General features: G+C 38.9%; 1 protein-coding gene across 1 annotated transcript in view; it reads left to right on the forward strand.

Annotated features, from left to right (window-relative positions):
• The window catches only part of LOC129752239 (autophagy-related protein 13 homolog), a 122,160-nt gene that overhangs the window by 83,757 nt on the left and 16,292 nt on the right, over positions 1 to 22,111 (forward strand). The window contains exon 3 of the mRNA XM_055748024.1: positions 15,540 to 15,735. Coding sequence (XP_055603999.1) covers positions 15,540 to 15,735 — 196 coding nt within the window. The remainder of the gene's footprint in view (positions 1 to 15,539; positions 15,736 to 22,111) is intronic.

Raw genomic sequence — 22,111 nt, forward strand, 5'->3', positions numbered from 1 at the left:
AGTCATTTTTGTCATTTTCGCCATTTTTGTAATTTTTATCATCAATTTTTTGTCATTTTTGGCATTTTTGTCATTTTTGTCATTTTCGTCATTTTTGTCATTTTGTCTTTTTTTTCATATCGTCATTTGGTCATATTTATCACTCTTTTCATTTTTGTCATCTTTATCATTTTTTAAATTTTTGTCATTTTGTTATTTTTATCATTTTTGTCATTTTTGTCATTCTTATCATTTATTGTAATTTTTTTCATTTCCGCTACTTTTGTCGTTTCTGTCATTTTTGTCTGTTTTGACATTTTTTTTATTTTTTTTTTTTTGTCATTTTTGTCATTTTGTCGATTTGTTATTATTGCCAATTCTGTCCTTTTTTTGTCATTTTTTTCAGTTTGTCATTTTTATCATTTTTGCTAAATGTATTTGGTCAGGATTTGACCAGACCGAACTGAACGCCATCAGCATTTTCCGAGTCACTCGAGGTTAATATATAAATATTTTCAACTGTAGACAAAATCAGAAGAACTTAAAAATCAGAATCAATAGTATATAATCCAAGGAATGCATTCCAGTTGATTATTTTAGATTTTTCGGCTTCGCATAAAAATAACATGAGTTTCAAAATCTGCAGTCTAAAAATTTTCTCATGGCGTTCAGTTCGGTCTGGTCGAAGGCAGGCCATTTGTCCTTTTTACATTTTTGTTATTTTTATCATTTTTGTCATTTATTTCATGTTTGTCATTGCTGTCATTTTTGTCAGTTTGTCATTTTTGTCATTTTTGTCATTTTTTTCATTTTTGTCATTTTTATCATATTTGTCATTTATGTCATTTATGTCATTTTTGTCATTTTTATCATTTTTGTCATTATTGTCATTTTTTGAACACTTGTCATTTTTGTCATTTTTGTATTTTTTGTTAATTTGGTAATTTTTTGTCCTTTTTGTTAATTCATGCCATTTTTGTAATTTTTGTCAATTTTGTCAAATATTTTATGTCTTTTTTGTCAATTTATGTCTTTCTATCTGCTTTTTCTGCCAAATTGTTTCACTTCTGTAATTTTTGTCATTTTTGCCTGTTTTGTCGTGTGTGCCATTTTAATAGTTTTGTAAATTTTTATATTTTTCATTTCTGTTTATTTTTGTTATGTTTGTCATTTTGTCAATTTTATGTTTTTTGTTTTTTATTTGTCAATTTGGTCAAGTTTTTTAATTTTTGTCTTTTTTTTTGCCATTTTTTTTTTGTCATTTATGTCTTTTTTGACATTTTTGGCTTTGACAAAACCGAAAGAAATGTCAAAAAAAATTTTAGAATTGATAAAAATGACAATTATAATTAAAATGACGAAAGTCTCAGTGACAAAAACAAAACACAAAATCTACAAAAAAAAAAACACCTAAAATTCAAACCTCAAAAATCAGAAAAATTGCAAACATTACAAAAATTCGAAAATGAAAAAACAAAAAAACTTTAAACAACATGACAAACAGATCTGACAAAAAAAAATTACAGAAATGAAATATGTATTTCTGTTAAAATTTACTAAAATGAGCTTTTTGCGTTACTGTTCTCATCATGGATTAAACTTTATAGAATTTTACCAAAAGAAATACTGCATCTGAAGATTTTTTTTATCAATTGTCTTGCTAAGAATTTTACAATTTAGGAACACTTTGTCCTAGTTTGCTGGATTCCTTGAAGCTTATACAAAAAGTTGAAGAAGATTATTTGACAACGTTGATAGAAAAACTTTTTCAATAATTTGAAGCTCCATCACGAGTAGTCGTGCTTCTTCCGCCGAAAAAAGAACGTCATGTTCGGTAGGAAGTTCGATTGTTCAGTTCCCGTGCGCTTTGCTTAGCTTTGTTTCGATTCCCATAGAAAAGTTCGCGGCCGGGTCAAGGATCTAACCTCATTTTCGTTAGCAGCGGGCAGAAGTAAAAAAAAACACCTTCATCGTCGTCGTTGCCAACAAACTAATAACTTACAATCATCGGATTGGATTGGGTTTACTCGTCACCGGAGACCTATTAATCTTAGATACGTTTTTTTTTTCTTGGATGGTTGTTTTTCGTTGCCTTTTTTAAGGGTAAGCCACGCTATAAGATGTTTGGTGCTTTCAAAGCACGATATTCGTGATTGGCTGGCTCGAATTGCTTTAGATAGATTAATCGCTGGCTGCCTGTTGAATTTTACAACACAAGTAGCTCGCGACCCGAATTTAACTACCTAGTTGCATCATAAATCTCCTGGTTTTCAATTCAACATAATTTGATTTGGGACCAGCTGCAGTGTGTTTTGGGAAATCGAAATTGCTTCCAAAAAATGATTTTCAATAAAATGACGTAACGTTTATTTTATTATTGAAAAGCTAGTAAAACTTTCACAAAGTGCAAATTATACTTAAAAAATTTAGCTAAATTTAGCATGAAATGTTGAGGATGTCCTTTCCTAAATATTCACCTACTAAAAAATCTTTGAAAAAGAGCAGTAGGTAATCTCTTTGATAGCTATCATCACATATTGTGATATTTTTACATAGACTTCACGACTAAATTTGCATAAATAAAATTGATTTATGATTCATTTCAGTTTCAACAAATCCGGTTTTTTAATCAATCGAGTCTACAAAGTACAAGTGCTTTCATGTGATGCGTAAATTCCCTCATTGAGATGCACTGCGATTGTATTCCGATTAGAAAATGTGGGAAGATTAAGCTGGGCTTAAAAAGAGGCGTTGTTGCATCAATGAGAACGAAAGTCGCCAACAACAAACGGAGGCCGACGGCTGGCTGACCAGTTGAGCTAATAATAGAACAAAGCTGTCCAATGGAGAAGCTTCACTGGAGATAGATTGATTATGAGGAAGTACCCCATTGAATTCGATGAATGGTCTAATATAGGGGGATCACCATCACCACCTCTTGATAGATTAATATCGTAAAGCTCATTATTAATTTACCGGCCTAGAGATTTTATGTTTGTTCGATCACGCAACATTCAATACCGGGTAATTGATTCTAGACTACGTGAGCAAAGATAATCTGCCTCATTTAATTAACTTTCGCTAGCAGATTGAGTTTCCTGGTACTTTTTTTTACTACGCTGCGTACATGCAGGTGTAGTTTACTGAATTCAGTTCACTTCACAACTAAGGCCGACTGTTTTGGAATCAACAGACCCCAAACAAATTTGTTGCGGGGCTCAACAAAGAACTTTTTCTGAGAAGGCTCTCCCGTAGCCCCTAGAATGAGCATTCCCCCTTTCTGTAAGCAGCCCAGTAATTTTAATTAAAATAGCTGCTAATTATGAGCCATTTACCTTTACGATCGGTTTGTTTCTTCAGGTGAAAAAGTAATGAAAATACACTCTTTCAAATTTAATGAGCTTCGTAGATGGTTTGAGGTGATCGCACGAACTGAACGCAAATACTTTGTTGAATGATTACCTACATTCACATCAAAATTTGATTAATATGACCTACTTACTGATTGAACAGTTTTGAAGGAATCAGAAAAAAAGTCGTTTTAGTTATCACTGATAATTTTAGGCTTCTGTTCATAGTGTAATAAAACTTACTTAGCCTCAAATCGAAAACTTAGATACAAACTTACGTAAACGCCTCGCATCTTGTATCGTATCGATGTAATATCCATTACACCATCGATTGGTGTCGATGACATGCTAATTTACACTATCTATGAATACACGATGAAGTTCTCGAAGCTTGTAGAGGAAATAGTGCACCTCAGGCATGACACAGGTTTTTTTTTTCTATCGTTTCGCCGCTCGTTAAAGTTTGAGAAAAATATTCAGAAAAAAATTATACATTTTCAAAACTGTGGGAAATCAGCATTTTGGGCAATCGGGTTTCAACGGAAATCAGATTCGAATCTCAAGAATAGATGAAAAAAATCACAAAAGAGGTGAATCCACAAGTTTTTTTCTACTTTGCTTCACATGTGTTAACTTTCACCGGCAATCCGTATGGAAGCAGGCCACCTCGCGTGGACGACGTTGACATTTGAATAAGATTAGCATCGGATTTGCATTTGAAAAAAAATAACAAAAGAAATCCTACCGGCTGCTGAAAGATAGGAAGCTTATGAAAGTAACTGGAACATTCGGATGCCAGTTAAAGAAGAAAAAACAGTAGAGCAGCACTTCCGAGCCAATGCTTCGACAAGGCAATCTTCAATATCAAAATTTATCCTAAGTTGTCGTATGGTGGACGAGTTGAAATTCCTTTTTTTTGTTTCGATTATAGTCGTTTAAACCATCTTGATGGCATTCGCGACTTTATCAACGGTGAAATTGGCGGAAAGTTATTGAAAAACTTAACAAACGATAATATAACGGAGCAGAAATTACAAAAATGATAAAACTGACAACATTCAGGAAAATGAAAAAAAAAGACAAACATTCAAAATAAACAAAAATAACAAAAAATATGTAATTTACAAAAATGACAAAAAATGAAAAAAATACGTAAGAAAAAAAAATAATAAAAATTACAGAAATATTAAAATTAACAACAATGATAAAAATGAATAGATTGACAAAAACTTAAAAACCTCCCTGAGCCCTTCCACCGCCCAAAAATTTCAAAGGTGTGCTCACCGCCCCCTATAAGCTCTCAAAGCCCCCAAGGGGGCTGTAGGAACCACATTGAAAACCACTGACTGCTCTAGGCAAAATTTATTGACAGCGGACATTAGTTCTAAGAGAGGGTAAAAGTTAAAGGCTAAAAACCCTCTTAAAATAACCATACAACAACAACAACAACAAAAACAACTGCTCTAGGCCAGGGGTTTCGGTCCTTAGATTTAGTTATTGTTTTTTTTTAATTCAGTCTGATTTTTATCTGGATAACTAAACCAAATTTTAAGCTGCCGGTTTTGAATCGGAAACTTATAACTTTTGATTTTTGGATCTGGTATTTTTATCCTTCAAAAGATTTCTTACTTGAATTTTTATATTTAGTTCATGTGCTAAGTTTTTCGAATTTTAATGCAGGGCTTGAAAATCTTCATTGTTCTTAATCTGAAATACGCTTAAAGATAACACAAACTTTGTTAATTTTTTTTAAAAAATACCGTCATTTGCTCATGAAGCTTAAATTGTTACTCGGGTTAGTTGCCTTAACCTTTTTTGCGCTGTATTTTTTTTCTAGAATAACATGAGTTGCATTTCTTTAATACGAGTGTAAAGAAGAGAAACCATTTGAAACCAAAGTTAATGGAAAACCAGTATGTATCCTGAATAAAATATCTCAAAATTGAACCCTTCCCTTTAAAAGACCTTGCTTCAATTAGGGATGTGGTCTTCTGGTAGGTCTATGAGCAATAGACTGAGTCGATTTTGGGTCATTTTTGAATTTCTCAAACCCTGGGGTCCTAAAAGCTACGTCGTGGTCCAAAACTCATCCATGATTTTTTGTAGAATGTTTAAGTAACGTTTACATGAGTAAATTTGAACTTTTAGGTTTGTATGGGAAAATTGAATATTTTGTACTGAAAAATCAAAATCATTTCTGTTTCGTCTGTGAAACCAGCTGATGGTTTTTGTGCCAATTTATCAAATCCCCTGAGGAAATTTTACGCTGAACAACTTTATCGAAGACCGTAACTTCGTATTTCATTAGACAGAAAAGTTATTAGGTGTTGAATGGGGATATATCTTTTCGCATTGATAAACGATAAATTCAATTGACATCACTGTAGGGTGCCTAGCGAAGTATTGCATGACTCCTTTTCATGCAATATTTCGCGAGGCTCAAGCAGTGATGTCAATTGAATTTATTGTTTATCAGTGCGAAAAGACATACCCCTGTTAAACATCTAATAACTTTTTTGCCTAATAAGATACGAAGTTACGGTCTTCGATAAAGTTGTTCAGCGAAAAATTTCCTTAAGGAATTTGATAAATTGGCACAAAAACCATCAGCTGGCTCGGTTCCACAGACGAAACAAAAATGATGTTGATTTTTCAGTACAAAATATTCAATTTTCCCATACAAACCTAAAAGTTCAAATTTACTCATGTAAACGTTACTTAAAAATTCTACAAAAAATCATGGATGAGTTTTGGACCACGACGAAGCTTTTAGGACCCCAGGGTTTGAGAAATTCAAAAATGAGCCCAAATCGACTCAGTCTAATGAGCAATTAAAGCCTTAAATTTATCATGTTTTTATATTCCTATGCCAAGATTAGCAACTCTATTGTACACTGCGGTTTTTTTATGTTATAACAAAGAAGTCATTACTTCTAAAATTTTTAACCGATTTTGATGAATAACCTCAGGTATAGTTTTTTTAATTTGAGATTGCGGGTCCATTAAATAAAATTTTTAAATATTCAAAACGAGGCGAAAACCGTCGATGAAACAGAAGTATTCCTCAACAAATGCGTTTTTATCTTTTTCGTTCATGTATTTTTGAATATCAAGAATACTGTAAATCATATACAAAAGTGAATGTCCGATTTCGATAGTAAATTCATACATCTTTAACATGGGAAAAGCGATTTTTAATTGATATTTTGTAGCCTGAGGTTTTTTAATTTGTATGCATTTCCTTTTTTTTCTTGTTTCAAAATTTCACATCCTATGCATAACTCAAAAACTGCTCCACTGAAAATTTTTTTAAATTTAATTTTCGGATTTAGCGCCTGGATTTACATTAGAAATATGACTCGGTTAATAAAGATCATTAAAGCGAATAAAAATTTATTAATGTAGATAATTTCAAATTTTATGTTCATCTGAACTGAAGGTTTGAAATCATTGCTGCAAGCAAGAAACAGGTCAATAAATGATGCTGCAGAAAAACGTTCTCTGCCTTCGAGTGTTAAGAAAATTAGCTTTCTTTCAGGTTGATGTAGCTTGTAAAGGTAGCTAATTCCCCCCCAAAGGTGCAGCAACAAGGCACGGCAAGGCCAACGAGAGCATCAGCACCAGACCAGTGTGCTGCAGGGGGTCAATGCAGCAGCGTACATATAGCGGAAAAAGATGATCATAGGATTCGCGCTATGAATGATCTATAAATCAATCCCCCTTGATAGGCGACCAGTCATTGGGGGTTGTAGGGGGTTATCGGTGGAAAATCGTTGAGGGAGGTGTCGTCGTAGTCAAAATTGTTGTTGTATTGCATACCTGCATCGCTCACAACTTCAATACTCGTCTCAGTTTGAATGGTTGCTTGTGTGTGGGTACTGGGCAAAATACTAGTTGCAGTAGGCTACTCTAGTCTGTGTAACACAGCGAGAGGGAGAGTTACTACATGCCTACTAGTTATTACTAGGAAAAAACTGGTTTCTAGTATGATGGAATGCAGTGTATTTCGCGAGACGACGGCGACGATAGCCTGGCGCCTACTTGGATGTTGTTTTTTTTCTGCTTCTCTGCTCTCAACGCCGCCATTGCTGGTGTGTGCATTCATTCGGTCAGATAGCAGGATGTAATAAAGATAAAAATAATAAACCCGTAATAAACGAACAGGCAATTGCAATCGCTGGCTGACGGAGTGTTGGTAGATGATAAAGGCAACTAGGTACATTTGGATGGTTCAAGTCGGAGGCTTTGAAAGGGGGAATGACGACGGGAATTTTTCCCTCTGCACTTTTAGACGGACCCCCACGACCACCATTCGACCAAAGCAGAATTGGACTCGCTGATCGGGTCGGCTCAAAACCAGACAGAAGCACGACCGACCGAAGATGTAGGCGAGAAAAAACACGAAGCTCACGAAGTCCGCAGGGCAAAATGGAGGTGTATGATCGCGGAATTGCTGATCGCCAAACAGCTCGACTAGCTAGCTGGCCTGGTAAACAAATCAATTTAGAAAGGAATGTTTATGAAGTTCCACATTGTTAGTTGAATTCGTATGACTCTCACACGTTCGTTAGTTTTTAAATGAAACATGGATCGGAAATGTAGCTACCTACTTTCAGTTTAAGTCGCTTTGACGTGAACGTGTTAAAAAATGATTTTTACTGCTTGGGCGAAACGGAAATATGTCACGTTTTGTCTATTTTCTACAAGTTTATCTCATTGGAAATTCATGTTTTATCACTTCAGTGGGGAGGAATGTAATTAAAAAAATCAAAGACCACTTACTTTATGTTATTGTTTTTATTTTTCCTTTAAAAACAGGTTGGCCAGTGAGCTTCCATTTTCCAGGGTGGCCACAACTTTTTCATTCCAGGGTTTTCCCGGTATCCTGATTCCGTTTTCAAATCACTGGTTTTCCCGGTTTACTGGCCACCATGAAAAGCCATACGTAGAAAAAAAAAGTACAGTTTCAACAGGTTTTTATAAAGCCTGTTTTCCAGTTTTAGAAGAGTGTTTTAAATATGCCTTGACAACTCATTCATATTATAACGAGTTCTAATTTCTAATATGTAGTAGACGTTTTGAGAGTTCTAATGCAGTACTATGAAGAAGCTCAAGTAAGTGAAAATTAAAAACCAACATAAATAACCAAGGCTATTATAATTTCGAACCGATAAAACTTCCATGATATACGGGTATATGCATGTATAATTTGCACACTCCCGTTTTCGATCACCATCTTATCGCACGTGGAGCAAAAAAAAACTGAAAACAACTAGCTAAATTTGAAATTCGTCAAGCACCGAGACACATTGACCTAAACATTGTTATCTTCAATTTGCGAACCCCCATCGAAGCCCAGGCAAAACGCCGTCAGTAAAAAGTGATAATAACTCACTTAAGCCCGGGGGTTGTCCAGTAATTGTGCCGCATCTTTTTCGTTCCCATTGGGATGAATCCCGGTTTTCGGACTCTCCCTTATCGAAATGAATTGTCATTATCAAGAGTGTTGGGTACACAGGCAAGGTTGATTTGCGTCATTCGAAGTTTGGCTGGCTGAACTGCAGTCGGAAAACGGAGGTAAAAAAAAAATCACCACACAAATATTGGAAAAACACGACCAGACCAGGCGCTCCAGGCTAGTCTCTCTGTTGGGTTTATTTAGCTGATAAAATGATTTGATGGTTTTGTTTTTTCGGGCACTTGCAAATCTTGGCAAATTAATGACAGGCTTTTTTTTATTGTTTTCACTGCCAGTCATTGCCGAAATCCATCAACAGAGAGATACAGGACGAGATGCTTTCAATCAACCAACTGAAACAATACATTCGTTCATCATTTATTCTGAAACCCTTCCTGGGAACGGAAAAAAGTGCATTCACATTTTCCCCTCAATTGTTGGGCAGTAAAATTTTGATGAGTTGGAATGAAATGTAGCTGTATTTCCCACTTGGCAGATGGATGGGTTTGTCAAATTGGTAAACTCTTCTAATTGTCTGGTTTTGATTTGTGAACGACTGACATGTTGAGAGACTAATCTTATTTAAATTTAAGTTTTTTTTCTTCGTAATTTTCAACCAATGCAGGCGCTAGATTAATAGCAAGCGATCAGCTGCATCAACTCGTTTGTTTGCACAATCTTACTACGATGGCAATGACATGATGGGACCACTTAATTTTCTGGCTTGTCACAAAGTGTTGTCGTTAGTGTTTTAGCCACTTGATACGATAATACTGGCAATGAATAACTGCAAATTATGGGCATCACTGATGAGCAATAATGGTGAAACAAAAGCTGGTTTTGTTGTTTGTAAGTATGACACCTTTTTACGCAACTACTCTATGATTATATTGTATCTGCATATACGTACGTATTGATATTATCTATGTACCTATTATGTGGTCTTCTCAAGTATCAGTAATGCTGACATAATATCTTATTTTTCATATTTTTATTCAATTGTATCGTTATTTTGAAGGTAAATCGAAGATTCTTCGAATCGTATAGAGGTGGTCTTAACGTTTATCACACTAACTGGAACTCATCCTAAACCTTCATTTGAAATGGTCTCTTTTAAAGGTTTGCAAGGCTCAGGGTTGCTATTTTTCGTTTTAAAATTCCAAAGTTTTTCCCGTTCCCTCGTTTTTTAATGTAAAAAAATTGTGAATAAAAAAAATTCACTGTAAAGCCCTCCATTTTCTAACATTTTTTTCAATTGTTAAACGGTAAGAAATCATGATAAATACTTTAATCTCCTTTAACACAACAACAATTTCAACAGTTTTGCAAAAACAAGTCCAATTTTTAATTCCTTTGACCCACTGTAGAAATTTCAGTTTTGCCTTAAAAAAATAAATTCATCCGATTGCAGGAAAATATTTTGTCATTTTATAAGTGCAGATACAGTGTCGGACAATAGAATAGGACCACAGCTCAATCAAAAACAGAAAGTGACAAAACTTTTAGAAAAAAATTCCATTTAAGTGCATCAAACCATTTACAAATTGTAAATTCCATTCTTCGAAGAAATTAAAATCATCCGTAGTTAAAACAATTGTCCTTTATTTAAAAATCCGTTTTAAGCTTACTTACTGACTAAAATAACGCGACATAAAATAGGAACGCTTATGAATTCATGGTAAAAAAAAATTTAAAAAAAGGAAATTCATACCGTGATCGATTTGCAGGGTTAGTACTTGGTGGTATAACCTTTATTACGCATCACTTCTCGCTCCCGGTTCGGCATCGACTCCACCAGCTTTTGGCACGTTCTCACCGGGATAGCGTACCACACCGCCTGGATTCTCTCCCACAGTTGCTGCTTGTTTTTTGATTTTTCGGTGTACACCTTACGTTTAACTATTTCCCATAGGTTCTCTATGGGATTGAGATCAGGGGACTGTGCTGGCCCCTCCATAACGTCTACCTTATTATCCTGGAACCACGTTTTAGCTGTATGTTTGGGGTCGTTGTCCTGCTGGAACTGCCACTTTAGGGGCATCTCCCACTCGGCGTGTGGCAGCATTATTTCCCGAAGTATCTGGGCGTAGAAATGCTGGTCCATAATCCGGTCGATCCAGTACAAGGGACCCACCCCGTACCAAGAAAAGCACCCCCACACCATGATGCTACCTCCTCCATGTTTGAATGTTTTATTCGTATACTGGGGCATATACGCACAGCCGAGTGGGCGATGGACCCAACTCTTGGTCTCATCCGACCACAGCACATTTCTCCATAGTTTCTCCTTTTCCGGACCGACCCAATCGAAGCGGTCCTTCGCATACTTCAGCCGCGCCTTCAAGTGCTTCGGCGTCAGCATCGGCACCTTCCGGGGACTTTTTCCTCCTAGTCCCTTCTCCGTCAACCGTCGCTGAACCGTCCGGGAACTCACAGATAAGTTCAGCTCGTCTCTGATCTGCTTGGACGCTTTGAAAGGGTCCTTTTGCGAGGCCCGCTTGATTGCCGAATGGCCCTTCGGCGTCGTTTTGCGAGGGCGGCCGGTCAGTTCCCGTTTGCCGGTGCTGTGAAGCGCGTTGAAAACGAAAGTTTTCGACCTTCCTAAGTAGTCGGCAATCTCGCGTTGGCTTTTGCCAGCCTTGTACAGATTCCGGATGATCGCTCGCTGGACCTCCGTGCAGTGCTGTGCCCGACCCATCGCTTTTTCGCTGGAAACAGAGTAGGAAATGATTATTTTATGGGAAATACTTACCAGGACACGAAAATGGACAAACAACACCGAAAACAACACCTTTTCTTCAAATCTAGAGCGCCGAAAATGCCGGAACAGCCGAACCGATGAGCTGGTCTTATTTTATGACGCGACTTTTTTCACCCTCTGACAGCTTTCTGGTCGAGTAGAACAAACGGGTTGCTTTGATTGCAACAAACGTGCAGTATACAAAGTTGGCATACTACAATAAGTGCTTGCCGCTAGGTGTCGCATATTATTATATTTGAATTGGCAGTTTAAAGGTGATTTGAATATTTTGCATTAGAGCGGTCCTATTCTATTGTCCGACACTGTATATTTTTTTTTGTAAAAATCCAAAGGAATGTTTTAGAAAAAAAATGTTTTTGTTTATACAAAACAATGAATAACTTTAGTAATACTCTAATCATTTGAACTAAAGATTCGTGAAAATATAGAAAAAAATGACAATTCTCCCTGTGAGGTGCCGAAATTTCCGATTTTCCGGTAACGCGATAAAATTCCAAAGTTTTCCCGGTTCGCTACAAATAAACTGTCAAGATTCATGATTATTTTGATAGAGTTAAAAAAAAAAGTTTAGTTTGTTTTCGAGTCAAAATGATTTGTATCAAACATTATTTTCTCGCTATTGGAGAGAATTTATTCAATCATTATTTTTTTCCTGTCACGAGAATTCCTTGTCTTCGATCAGTTCTTGGTAAAGCCTTTATATATTTTTTTGGCATTAAAAATTATTTTAATTCTTGTCTGGAAAACCTCCTTTTTGTATTCATTAGCGTTGTTTTAAGGACTTACAAAACCTGGCGTTTATTTAATATGTTACTAAGGTAAACCAGCTACAGGGAATTCTTAAAAATAATTTTAAACGCCTCTTTTTCTGACTTTAAAGTCTGCTTCATTTAATATTGGAACAAATTCTTTTGCTCATTGTGGCGCTCCTAGTGGACGGATTTGGAAACTTTTTTCACCCACATGTCGGGAAATTCATTACCTTTCACCATGTATTTATGTCATAACACCAAACGATAGCATTTTGTAAACAACCGCCATGGAAGCCGAACGGAGAGATCAAATTGTGCACAGTTTTCTTGAAAATCCATTGTTGTCGGCATCGAAGCTAGCTAAACAGCTTAAAATGCCCAGAAATACCGTATGGCGTGTTATCAAGCAGTACAAGGAAACATTGACGACGGCTCGGAAGCCGCATTTGAAGCGTCGGAGTGGAACTGTCGACCGGAAACTGCGTGGGAAAGTCATCAAGGCCGTCAAGAGGAATCCCAATTTTTCAGACCGCGATTTGGCCAATAAGTTCCAGGCCGCTCACAGTACGGTGCGACGAATTCGTCTCTGGGAAGGAATAAGGTCATTCCGAGCCAGCAAACAGCCAAATCGGACGCTGAAGCAGAACAATGTGGCCAGAATCCGTGCTCGAAAGCTGTACGACCAAGTGCTGACCAAGTTCGACGGATGTATTCTGATGGACGATGAGACCTACGTGAAGGCGGACTTTGGGCAAATCCCAGGTCAAAAATTTTATTTGGCAACGGCTCGGGGGGATGTACCTGCAAAATTTAAGTTCGTGTTTGCGGATAAATTCGCCCGCAAGTACATGATTTGGCAGGGGATATGCAGTTGTGGACAGAAAACCAAAGTCTTTCTCACTGACAAGACAATGACATCAGAAGTCTACAAAAAAGAGTGCCTACAGAAACGGATTCTACCGTTTATTCGTGCCCACGACCATCCAGTAATGTTTTGGCCGGACCTCGCAAGCTGCCATTACAGCAAAACGGTTATGGAATGGTACGCAACGAACGGGGTCAGCGTAATACCGAAGGACCTCAACCCCCCAAACTGCCCCCAGTTCCGGCCGATAGAGAAATACTGGGCAATCACGAAGCGGAGGCTTAAGGCAAAGGGAAAACTTGTTAGGAACATGACTCAAATGAAGAACTGGTGGAATCAAATCGCCAAAACGGTGGACGAAAAGGGTGTGCGCCGCCTAATGTGCCTTATTACGGGAAAAGTACGAGAATTTCTTCGAAACAGCAATGAATAATTTTTTTAATTTTTTTTTTTTTGAAAGAGTAAAGAAAATGCTACATTTGTATGAAAAACAAATTATGAATTCGTTAATAAATGACTGAACTACACGCAATTGTTTGTGTTCCAATATTAAATGAAGCAGACTTTAGTCTGTAGAGCTAGTAGGTTGTACATTTAATAAGAGCTATTCATAGTACGGTTATTAAAAATAAAATACTCGAATGTATCGTTCTAAATTTTATGAATGCGTTCGATTTTTTTTTTTTTTTTTGAAAAGCGTGCGATGAATAGCTTTTATTAAATGTTCAACCTACTAGCTCTACAGATTAAAGTTAGAAAAAGATTCCAGCTCAACCTTTAAAAAATTTTTAAAATTTATTTAATAAAGCTATCAAAGTTGCCAATCAACTCATAAAATTAAAAATTATTTAAATTTGAAACAGTTATTTTTTTTTTTAATTTATCGTTGAATTTAAAGGCAAAGACATCCGTTTAAACAACTTTGTTATGTTCAATGCACAAATGTATATATTCTTAAGTTATCATTAGAAGCTTGAAATAGAATTTTTTCACGTTTGTAAGTGTTTTCATCAAGAAAACAGATTGTTTATCTTATTGATATTTCAATTGCGTTTCAAACAGGACCTTTAGACTTTATGATAAAATTATCAAGTACCTGTTATTACTCAAAGTGACAAAAGCTTTTTCAAGTAAACAAACATTCCAATAAATACTTTTATCATCGAATGAGAAACTTGAATAATCTATAGTTTGTATTTACAGTTCCAGTTTGAAACCGGATATCAAGTATCTGCGTTATCATTAGCAAACTTTCTCGAGATTCTTATTGGAAGTGTTGACAACATTTTGCTAAAAACAATCGATAACCCAAGTCAATTTTTACTTATAAATAGAAATCTGTAACGAAAAACTATATTGACAAAAACTTAAATTGATTTCCTTCTTTTCTCGGAACACACATTGGAGCAAAATAACAATTCAGACAAGCAATTGAACTAAATCAAACTGGCGGAAATTATGGCTTCGAAGATATCTTTGAATAAAGTGAAGTCTCAAGTCACTTTCAGCTGATAGATTTCGTCAAACGTGTCATAACCAGACACGTTCTTAAGTTAAGCTAAGTTAGTTAACAGCATTTACCTTCTGGGTTTATGTCATGAAAATCGTGTTTGTTTTGATTATTGATACACGTGCTAGAAAAGCGCATGACTCCTCATCTACAACGTTTAAAATGCATGCAATATTATCAGAAAACCATTGAAACGACTTTCAACTCCGTTTGAAAATAACGTTTGTCAACAACTCAAATTGAAGTTTGATATTTTTTATTTAGGATGAGACTCTCAGAAATCACAAGTTGTGGTTTCCAACAACATCAAAAACATGTTTTGATTTCTTATTCGATAATAAAAATCTAGAAACCTATGTTCAACTTATTGTGCTGCTACCTTTCGAAGCCACAACTACTGCTGTGGCAAACCTTCAACTTACGTGTCCCTTAATCGCGTCGTCAACAAAAACACGACTTTTGTGGAAGTCGTCGTGTGTGCTTTCAGTAGCTCGATTAAGAGAAAGAAAAAAAACTGGAATTCAATACGACTCACGACACGCAAGCACTTCATTCACAACTAAAAAACTGTAGAAGCTAAAGTTGAACGTTGACGATGGCATAGCAAAGCATAGTTATTATGCTTTACGCGCCCTTGCCTCCCAACGATGAAATGCGTTTGATGGTGTGCGAGTTTTTCCGACGATCGTTTCATACGACTTGTCTGTATACGCCGAAACAATTTTCTCTCCCAATTCTCTCTCTGAATGCGAACGAACAACTTTTCAATGTGTGTGTTGTGAATGTAAAAACTTGAACGACTCGATGACTAAAACCTATCTTCTTTTCTTCCCGCGGTTTCATTCATTCGTTGTTCCGCAACAGGCGATGGTCACAAGCAGATACGCGTCGGACAGTTGTGCACCCCGATCGGAACGCTAGCCATGGCCGTAGCCTACCGCACCAAGATGACGATTTCGCCCACGCAAACCGGCCGGGATCAGACGATTATGCTGAAGAGCGACCACTTCCTCAAGGACATTAGCCCGAAGCACCTTCGCTTCAACTATAACAAAAAATGGTGAGTATTTAGAAGATTAGTCTGTCGGAAGGTGCTGGTGAAAAGGATTTTTGAGGGAGGGTTTGAGAGAAGAAGAAAAAAAACGGAAACGACTGACTAGCAGTGTGGTGTGGATTGATTCCATGGAATTGGTGACATGGCAGACACAGAAAAAGTTGCCACCCCAAGTGAAGGGTTTTCTGATAACGAGGAATCGACTGAGGAGGAAAAAAGTGAAACGTCAACTCATCGACGACAGTGAACGAATTTTCGATTGGAAGAATTTTCTCAGTGTAAGTGCCGATCAATCGAATGACCGAAAATGGATACCATCTGTTGCAGTCTCAAGTGGTAGGGGGGGATGAAAAACCTTCGAAGTTCCCAAATTGGATCAACCATCAAAATCGCAAACCGGATCTCTGGAAACTGCCGCTTGTAGTATTGTGTGCTGAATACAACCGGAATGGAATGGATTATGAATGTTGTTTTTCGGGTGGGCTGCTCCAATTATAATGAACGAAACGAAACACGAACGAGTAGAAGAAATTGTGGGGCGCCATTCTAAAAATACAATGCCAATTTTTTGCGACAGTGTCTCAAAAGTTGTACTCTTAAGATCGGAGTAAAAGGAAAAAAAATTGAGCAATAATCGCAGGCAACATTCGAAGGGGGTTCAAAAAAGAAGAAAAACTAAAAGTGAGATTCAATACGAATGGGTACAAAAACCCCCCAAATGTGCTAATGATGGCGTTTTGAAGTGTCCTCAAAATGAAACAAAAAAAAGTGGAGACAAATTATTCTCAGCACCCAGAGCGTAGTGGGTACATGTGATTATTTTTCGTTTGTTTTTTTTTTTTTGCTGAATCCGAGGCAATCGTCGTCGTTTCCTACTCTCAAAAACCCCTTTTCGGCACCACACCTGCACCAATGCACGAATTCATCATGCTCATCATCATCACGAAAATAAAACCGTCTGATATGCGCTTGGGGCTCGGCTCCCCCCTCAATCCAAATACAGGCGCGCGCGATTTCCCAGAAGCTCAAAGATGCCTACTGTGGTGAACACGCTCAAAATTTATCACCTCAACCAACACACGGAAAGACATTCAACGGTCTTTTAAAAAAAAAAGTTTTTGAATCACATAACAATGCGTGTGGCGTGGCAACGATGTATATTTTAATCCATTTTCTTCGACCTTTTCTTTTTTTTTGGTAGCGATCTGAGACCGTTTTTGTTTTTTGCCAAGGTTCCGCTCTTTGAAAATTTCATTTTAGTTTATGTTTTGCGATCGCGTTTTTCGCGAATCTGCAGGTGGTGGTAGTTCCTTCCACAATTTTATTTTTTTTCTTCTGTGGTGTGTTGTTTTGAATACGTGGACAGACATATCGGTGTACTGATTCGACCTCAGATCATTTGCGAATTTCTAATTAGATTTACGATTGGATTCAGCTCGTTTGTTTTCCCATTGGATTGGAAGCAACAGTAAAAAACCAGTTGCATTTCCATGGAATAGATCGAAAAATGCTAAGCACTTTGCCTAAACTAATTTCACGGTTTTGGAAATTCAATTAAAAAAAAAATGAACCTCCAGTCTTTATTTTAGAGACACGAAAGCCACAACCGTGGTAAAATGTCTATAATATATATATATAAAAAAAAAAAGTCTTTATTCTTCGTTAGAAATTAGAATATTAGAAACGAACTCGTTGGCAACTATTCTCTATTTTTGCAGCTCAGAAATAACTATCAAACTTGGAATGTTTATTTGGAGGGTGTATAACGAGTGGCTAGTGAAGTAGACAATGTGCAACTCGAGACCCCATACACCCAACCTTCGGGTAGTGGTCATATCACCTCTTGTCTGCAACTCCGATTCTCTACCTCCCCGTGGTACTAGCTGGGGTGCGAGCAACCTTAGCGGAGATCGGGTACCCAACCCCGGTGGATGCTTTGGTCGCATGCAGAATGAGTTAGGGGGCTTCGCACGCGTCTGTTCTCCATGTTAGGGGCGGCGTGCGGAGTGCAACAACGTCCTGGTGGTGTTCGGGACCCAAAACAGCAACATCACGACGGTCCTCCTGCGAGATAGTGGGGTTAGCTGCGGGCCTTGCGAGCCTGTGACTACTAAAAAACATAAGCAACGAATAACGAACAACAAATTTCGGATGGAAATCGGCAAAGACCCACGCGACGAAAAGGGACTAGCGATTGGAAACTTGGAACATGGAACTGCCGATCTCTAAATTTTGTGGGCAGTACCCACGTGCTCTCCAACGAATTGAAGAGCCGCAAATTCGACATCGTAGCGCTGCAGGAGGTATGCTGGAAGGGCTCCACGGTACGAACGTATCCAGATGGTCGTGCCATCTACCAGAGCTGCGGCAACACACACGAGCTTGGAACAGCTTTTATAGTGATGGGAAAGATGCAAAAGCGCGTGATCGGGTGGTGGCCGATCAACTCACGAATGTGCCGGTTGAGAATCAAGGGCCGGTTCTTCAACATCAGCATCATCAACGTGCACAGCCCTCACCTCGGAAGTACCGGTGACGACAAAGACGAATTCTACGCGCAGCTGGAGCGTGAATACGACCGTTGCCCAAAACATGATATCAAGATCGTCATCGGGGATTTCAATGCTCAGGTCGGCCAGGAGGAGGAATTTAAACCGACAATTGGAAGGTTCAGCGCGCACCAGCTGACCAACGAAAACGGCCTCAGACTCATTGATTTCGCCGCCTCCAAACGAATGGCCGTACGTAGTACCTTTTTTCAGCACCGCCTCCCACACAAGTACACCTGGAGATCACCGTACCAAACTCAATCACAGATCGACCACGTTTTGATAGACAGCCGGCACTTCTCAGACATCATCGACGTCAGATCCTGTCGGGGCGCCAACATCGAGTCGGACCATTATCTGGTGATGGTGAAGATGCGCCCAAAACTCTCCGTAGTGAACAACACGCGAAACCGGCGCCCGCCTCGGTTAAATATCGCGCGACTGAAGCAACCTGAGGTCGCGGCAGACTACGCGCAATCGGTCGAAGCAGCGCTGCCGGCAGAGGGCGAGCTTGACGAAGCCCCTCTCGAGGACTGTTGGGATACCATCAAAACAGCCATCAACAGTGCTGCGGAGAACGTCATCGGTTATGTGGAGCGATCTCGACGGAACGACTGGTTCGACGAGGAGTGTAGGAGGGTGATGGACGAAGAGAATGCCGCGCGGGCGGCAGTAGTGCAAAGAGGCACCCGTCGAAATGTGGAAAATCACCGACAGCGGAAGAGGCAGCGAGTTCGACTTTTCCAGGAGAAAAAGCGCCGCCTGGAGGAGGAGGAGCTCGAGGAGCTGGAGCAGCTGCATCGTTCCCAAGAAACACGAAAGTTCTATCAGAAACTCAACGCATCCCGCAAAGGCTTCGTGCCGCAAGCCGAAATGTGCCGGGATAAGGACGGGGGTATCCTGACGGACAATCGTGAGGTGATCAAAAGGTGGAAGCAGCACTTCGATGAACACCTGAACGGCGCACATGCAGGAGATCAAGACGGTGGGGGAAGGTATATCGCCGGCGTAGCCAACGACGAAGAGGAGCCACTCCCAACGATGAGTGAAGTTAAGGAAGCCATTCGCCAGCTAAATAGAAACAAGTCGGCTGGGAAGGATGGCATCGCAGCTGAACTCATCAAAATGGGCCCGGACAGGTTGGCCGATTGCCTACACCGGTTGATAATCCGGATCTGGGACATAGAACAGCTACCGGAGGAGTGGAAGGAAGGGGTAATATGCCCCATCTACAAGAAGGGCGACAAATTGGACTGCGAGAACTACCGAGCGATCACTGTCCTCAATGCCGCCTACAAAGTGTTGTCCCGAATCCTACTCCGCCGCCTCACGCCACAAGCAAACAGATTCGTGGGAAGTCATCAGGCCGGCTTCATGGAGGGACGGTCTACGACGGACCAGATATTCACATTACGGCAAATCCTCCAAAAATGCCGTGAACACCAAGTCCCTACGCATCATCTATTCATCGACTTCAAAGCCGCATACGACACGATCGACCGTAACGAGCTATGGAAAATCATGGACGAGAACGGCTTTTCCGGGAAGCTAATCAGACTGATCAAGGCGACGATGGATGGAACGCAGTGCTGTGTGCGGATTTCGGGTGAATTGTCGAGTTCATTCGAATCGCGCAGGGGGCTTCGACAAGGTGATGGTCTATCCTGCATGATGTTCAACGTGGCGCTAGAAGGTGTTATTCGACGAGCGGTGGGCGAAATGCGGGGCACGATTTTCAACAGATCCAGTCAACTTATCTGCTTTGCCGATGACATTGATATAGTCGGCAGATCATCTGCGGCGGTGGAGGAGATCTACCGCAAACTGAAACGCGAAGCAGGAAGGATTGGGTTGATGATTAATACGTCCAAGACGAAGTACATGCTGGCCTGCGGATCCGAGACCGACCGAACCCGCTTGTCCAGTAATAACAAGGTCACGATCGACGGCGACGAGCTGGAGATAGTCGATGACTTTGTCTATCTCGGCTCACTGGTGACGGCAGACAATGACACCAGCCGTGAGATCCGGAGGCGAATTATCAGCGGAAGTCGTGCCTACTATGGACTCCACAAGCAACTGCGGTCGAGAAGACTTTGCCCTCGCACGAAGTGTAACCTGTATATGACGCTTATTAGACCGGTTGTTCTCTACGGGCACGAGACATGGATATTGCTCGAGGAGGACCTGCGTACACTCGGGGTATTCGAGCGACGAGTGTTAAGAACCATCTTTGGCGGCGTACAGGAGAACGGAGTGTGGAGGCGAAGGATGAACCACGAGCTCGCGCGACTCTACGGCGAACCCAGTATCCAGAAGGTGGTGAAAGCTGGCCGGATACGCTGGGCGGGACATGTTGCGAGAATGCCGGAAGACTGTCCTGCAAAACAGGTGTTCGCTACGAATCCGGTAGGCACAAGACGAGCGGGGGCGCAACGAGCGAGGTGGTTAGACCAAGTGGAGCGTGATCTGGCGAACGTGGGGTGCCCGAGAAATTGGAGAACGGTTGCCATGGACCGAGTGAATTTTAGGAATTATGTTCGTCAAGTTATGTCGTGAGACGGAATACTATGTAAATAAAATAAAAATAATAACGAGTTTGAAATTCTCAATTCTCACTCTGTTTATAGGAATTTGAAAGCGGATGTCTCTTGTTAATAGATTTTTTTTCAGGCTTCTGCCAACTTTCATAATTTTATAATTTTTTTGTTTTGATGTTTAGCTCATTTCTTAAAAATAACTTAGTAGAATTGCTAGTGCTAGTAGGATCCACCCTTTAAAAAAATATCTTCAATACAATAAACAAACCTTTTAATTAAAAACAAATCGCCCTCTTATGAAGCGATGGGAGTATTTCGATACAGACAAATTTGTTCCTAATCAAAAAGTGTGCCAAACTTTATGAAAACACTAAAAGACATTGGTTTTGTTGACAAAATGTAAGTTACATTTGACCCCTTCCATGGAAAAAATTATGTGCGCTAAAATTATCATAATTCAAATATACTTCCTTTTATATTGAATTTAAAAATTATTTATTGCGAATTCCTTTCCTTGGCATCTGAGCTTCTAGATTGTTTTGACTCTAAACATAACTTTATAGTTTGAAGGTTGAAGGAGCCACCCTTAAGAAAAAAAAATAGGAGGGATCTACAATACAATAAAACTAAGACACTTAACACTAAAACTATGAGATATTGTTTTTTTTAATATGTGATACATCCATTAAATATGAGGGTCTTATTTCATTAAAATGGGAAGCGTCTATCAAAACAATATATCATCCAATTTGGTTAAAACTTTGTCAATTCAAAAGATCGTCTTATCAAGTCAAAACGCTTACGTTTATCAATTTTTACCTATAATCCTTCGAGCATTGTCTAAATTTTGTCAATTTTTTTTTAATAATTTCGTATAAGAGACCCCCTTTTTGGATTTGAAGGGGTTTGAAATTATTATAAAAACCATTCTCGGTCTCGAAACCGATTACACACAAAATTTCACGTCGATCGGTTCAAAAGTTTCCGAAAATTGTTCGAATTGTGTAAAATTTCTGGTAATTTTGTATGGGAGCCCCTCTTTTTTAGATTTGAAGGGGTATTATAAAGTCCATTCCCGGTCTCAAAAATGGCTACACACCAATTTTCACGTTGATCGGTTCAGTAATTTTCGATAATTGTACGAATTGTGTTAAATTTTTGTTAATTTTGTAAAGGAGCCCTCTTTTTTTGGATTTGGATGGGTTTTAAAGTATTATTGAAACCATTCCCGGCCTTGATGAGAATCTTCAGTCAATAAAATGGGAAGCGTCTATCAATACAATATATCATTAA

Source organism: Uranotaenia lowii, chromosome 3 (assembly GCF_029784155.1).
Source record: "Uranotaenia lowii strain MFRU-FL chromosome 3, ASM2978415v1, whole genome shotgun sequence".
Lineage (NCBI taxonomy): Eukaryota > Metazoa > Arthropoda > Insecta > Diptera > Culicidae > Uranotaenia > Uranotaenia lowii.